Below are 5,000 nucleotides of genomic sequence, written 5' to 3' on the forward strand. Positions count from 1 at the left end.
ATATTGGCTTTATTCCGTTACTTTAATAAACTAAGAATAAATTATTAAAAATAATGGTCCAGGTTTGGTTTTGGATTTAGTCGCAATTTAGTCCCAACTAAAGTCTAATGTGGTGTTTGTGCAAATGTGAATGAGCCCTTAACCAGGCCTAAAAAGATCTAAACAGGGCCTAAAAAGATCCAAACCAAGCCTAAAAAGATCTAAACAGGGCCTAAAAAGATCTAAACAGGGCCTAAAAAGATCTAAACAGGGCCTAAAAAGATCTAAACCAAGCCTAAAAAGATCTAAACAGGGCCTAAAAAGATCTAAACGGGGCCTTAAAAGATCTAAACAGGGCCTAAAAAGATCCAAACCAAGCCTAAAAAGATCTAAACCGGGCCTAAAAAGATCTAAACGGGGCCTAAAAAAATCTAAACAGGGCCTAAAAAGATCTAAACAGGGCCTAAAAAGATCCAAACCAAGCCTAAAAAGATCTAAACAGGGCCTAAAAAGATCTAAACAGGGCCTAAAAAGATCTAAACAGGGCCTAAAAAGATCTAAACGGGGCCTAAAAAGATCTAAACAGGGCCTAAAAAGATCCAAACCAAGCCTAAAAAGATCTAAACCGGGTGCAAGCAAGATCTAAACTGGGCCTAAGCAAGATCTAAACCAAGCCTGGAGTTCCACATTAGGGCATTACATTTATCTATCTCCAAGAAAACAAAGGGGTCACACAGCCAGGCCGGGTTACAGGTCAGATCTGTGGAGAGGTGAGTCCACTTACTGTGAAAATACATATTTCTCACCACTAAAAACACACACAAGCTCGATACGTTTAATGCCATACTTTGGAACATTCCAGGCACGGCCCCTGCAACTGGAAAAGTGCCGCAGTGCCACGCCTTTAAAAGCAATTCAAACATGATTTTGTTTTACCAATAACTGTAAAAGGTCATTTAACGTGTCATTTACTGTATGTCCAAGTGAGTCTGGTCCCAAAACGTGTTATGAATGTCATTACCCATAATCCACCTGCCCTCACCACTGGCCACGCCCCATAATCCACACCTGCCCTCACTACTGGCCACGCCCCATAATCCACACCTGCCCTCACCACTGGCCACGCCCCATAATCCACACCTGCCCTCACTACTGGCCACGCCCCATAATCCACACCTGCCTTCACCACTGGCCACGCCCCATAATCCACACCTGCCCTCACCACTGGCCACGCCCCATAATCCACAACTGCCCTCACCACTGGCCACGCCCCATAATCCACACCTGCCCTCACCACTGGCCACGCCCCATAATCCACACCTGCCCTCACCACTGGCCACGCCCCATAATCCACACCTGCCCTCACTACTGGCCACGCCCCATAATCCACCACTGGCCACGCCCCATAATCCACACCTGCCCTCAACACTGGCCACGCCCCATAATCCACCTACCCTCACCACTAGCCACGCCCCATAATCCACCTACCCTCACCACTGGCCACGCCCCATAATCCACCTGCCCTCACCACTGGCCACTCCCCATAATCCCCCTGCCCTCAACACTGGCCACGCCCCATAATCCTCATAACCCACCTGCCCTCACCATTGGCCACGCCCCGTAACCCACCTGCCCTCACCACTGGCCACTCCCCATAATCCCCCTGCCCTCAACACTGGCCGCGCCCCATAATCCTCATAACCCACCTGCCCTCACCACTGGGCACGCCCCATAATCCCCCTGCCCTCACCCCTGGCCACGCCCCATAATCCTCATAATCCACCTGCCCTCACCACTGGCCACGCCCCATAATCTCACTGTGAGGATCAGATCCCGTCCACACATTTTCATGTTTATTTGTGTTGTTTTTTACCTTTTTGTCGCTGCATGAGTAATGGATCCTGAATTCTCCATTTTGCCCCGCCCTCTTCCTCTTCCTCCTCCTCCTCTTTATTGTTTTATCCCTTCAGCAAGTTGGAATAGATCAGGGCGACATTCCCGATCTCTCACAGGTCAGTGCTCATTTCATAATCAACTTTTTTGACTTTATTTTTGGATTTGTTCTGTTCTTTCTTTTTCTCTGTTTGTGGCTTTTTCTTTCTGCTTCATCTTTTTGTCACGTCGCCATTTTTCATGTCATTGTAAAACTCTAAACCGCGCTGGAAATCTGCAACACTGCAATTTCACACAACGCTCTCAAAATGAGTGCAAAGACTTTGATATGTTTGAGGAATCACGTGACGTCTGTGGAGGCCCAAACTTAAAGGGTCTTAAAGCTCTAAAACTGTTAAATTTATTTTTTGACACGACAAATTTTTACGACATTCTAATTTTGACTTTATTTGCTTTATTTATACCTGTCATACACATAAATTACAGTTTTACACCGATCGAGCCGGTATTTGTGGAGAAAACGTTGAAAACTCTGTAAAAAATGACAGGAAGTGACAGCACACCAGGGACACATTACAGAAAGTGACATCACACCAGGGACACTCATACAGGAAGTGACATCACACCAGGGACACTCATACAGGAAGTGACATCACACTAGGAACACTCATACAGGAAGTGACATCACCCCAGGGACACTCATACAGGAAGTGACATCACAGCAGGGACACTCATACAGGAAGTGACATCACACCAGGGACACTCATACAGGAAGTGACATCACAGCAGGGACACTCATACAGGAAGTGACATCACAGCAGGGACACTCATACAGGAAGTGGCATCGCACCAGGGACACTCATACAGGAAGTGACATCGCACCAGGGACACTCATACAGGAAGTGACATCGCACTAGGGACACTCATACAGGAAGTGACATCGCACTAGGGACACTCATACAGGAAGTGACATCGCACTAGGGACACTCATACAGGAAGTGACATCACACTAGGGACATTTTTCATTCCAAGTTTATGCAGAATTTACACAAAATAAACAACGTTTTTGACGCTCTAAACATTTAATTCAACAAAATAAAGTCGCTCTTGTGTTTTTCATTTGTCAAATAAAAACAATAGTGACGTTAGATTTGCTTTGTTCAGTGTTTGCTGGGTAATTTCCTACCGTGACGTCATCAATTACAAACAGGAAGTGAAACTATAAACCTAAAACATGAGCTATTCCGGGATAAAAATGGTAAACTATATTAAATTTAAATATAATAACTAAATATATAAAACTTTACTGCATGTTTATTGGAGTCGTTCTCACCTGTAGGGGGCACTTTAAAATCGTTTCCCTCCAAAGGTAAGTATTGTGTCTGCGCGTGATGATGCGTCTCTCTCGGCGAGCGCTCTGATTGGCCTTGCTTTGGTGGTCCGCCCCGGTTTCAACTTTGGCGTCTGAATAAAAAGGCTCCTTTATAAAGTAGCCGCGTGTGACCGGAGCCACGCCCCCGAGGGTTATCGAGAGCCCGGGTGAAACGCCATCGTCGTCCTTTTGCCGCACGTCGACCGGGTGCTTAACCGTAGCCACAGCTGCCCCGGGGTCGACCGGCGGCAAAGAGGCTGTGGATGTCGAGAGTCAAACCTACTTCTGTGTTGCATCTACATTTATTTACAAGTAGATGAGGATTAATAGTCTTTTATTAACGTGTTTTTGTGGTCTTTTCAGCACAAAATGTATTCAAATAGATTCTCCTGATAAATCTCTGCCCCGTCGCGGGCTCAATTAGACCCCCCGGAGAGCCAGGTTTGGCCCACGGGCCCCGCTTTGGGCAGCGCCGCTCTATACTGTGCACTACTCTACAGAATAAAACTAGAAGAAGGAGAAATTATATGAATAGAAACAACACGAATATGGGCCGAACGTGCAAATATGGGCCGAACAGTTGAAACATGGACCGAAAATGCAAATACGGGCTAAACTGTTGAAATACGGCCCGAACATGCAAATAAGGGCCGAATCATGCAAATATGGGCCGAATCATGCAAATATGGGCCGAACGGGCAAATATGGGCAGAACGTGCAAATATGGGACAAACAATTCAAATACGGGCCTAAACATGCAAATATGGGCCGATCTTTCAAGTATGGGCAGAATGTCCAAAAATGGGCCGATCATTCAAATATTGGCCAAACAATGCAAATAAGGGCCAAACAATGCAAATATGGGCCAAACAATTCAAATATGGGCCGAACACGCAAATATGGGCCAAACAATTCAAATATGGGCCGAATCATGCAAATATGGGCCGATTGTCCAAAAATGGGCCGATCATTCAAATATCGGCCAAACATGCAAATATGGGCCAAACAATTCAAATATGGGCCAAACAATTCAAATATGGGCCAAACAATGCAAATATGGGCCAAACAATGCAAATAATATTTGCATTGTTGGGTCCCATTATGGGTCCAATATATCAGCGCGTCTGTGTCTTGCTCAAGGACACGGCGGCAGCTGGGATCAAAGGTCAGACTTTAGGCTTTGTATCATCTACATCATGAACTGCCGGCTTTGCACTTTCTTCATCGCGACCGCTCAAACTTTAAATCACTTTTTGAGACATTTAATAAAAAGCCCAAATGTGCGACAGTTCGAGCGGGAGTATAATTAGTCCGTGATTAGGTTTAGCATTTCTCACATCGTGGTTAAAAGCTCAGAAAAGCCCTTTGAACGACCCCGATGTTTAATGCAGCGTCGCCTCCGTGAACCCCAGAGAAAAGTCCAGCTCTGTGACTTTTTACTCATTAAATATAGACGCTGGAAGCAGTTTTCAACTTAAAAGCACCTCCGCCTCCTACAGACGTGTCCTCGGATCACCCCAACCCAGCCCGCGGCGCCATGACAACGAGCCCTTAGTCAGCCCCAACCCCTGAAGGGCCCAAACCGTCTGGACTCTTTGTGGTGCCCGAGACCCTCCCGTGTCTTTAATTTTACACATTTTTTTTATTTATTTGTGGCGTTGGAAAAACAAACCGAGTGTCTTTCTTTTCACGTTGGACATCACCGACAGCGGGTGACTTCATTTAAACCCAAACCTTTGATTAAGTCGCTGCTAAG

General features: G+C 45.9%; 1 protein-coding gene across 1 annotated transcript in view; it reads left to right on the plus strand.

The window, feature by feature from the left end:
• Positions 1-5,000, plus strand: part of LOC140371636 (phosphatidylinositol-binding clathrin assembly protein) — a 100,751-nt gene that overhangs the window by 56,121 nt on the left and 39,630 nt on the right. Inside the window, exon 8 of the mRNA XM_072458814.1 lies at positions 1,950-1,991. Within this exon, the coding sequence (XP_072314915.1) occupies positions 1,950-1,991 (42 nt within the window). The remainder of the gene's footprint in view (positions 1-1,949; positions 1,992-5,000) is intronic.

This window comes from Eucyclogobius newberryi, unplaced genomic scaffold, assembly GCF_026437365.1.
Source record: "Eucyclogobius newberryi isolate DKJ021-1_F unplaced genomic scaffold, fEucNew1.0.hap1 SCAF_22, whole genome shotgun sequence".
NCBI lineage: Eukaryota > Metazoa > Chordata > Actinopteri > Gobiiformes > Gobiidae > Eucyclogobius > Eucyclogobius newberryi.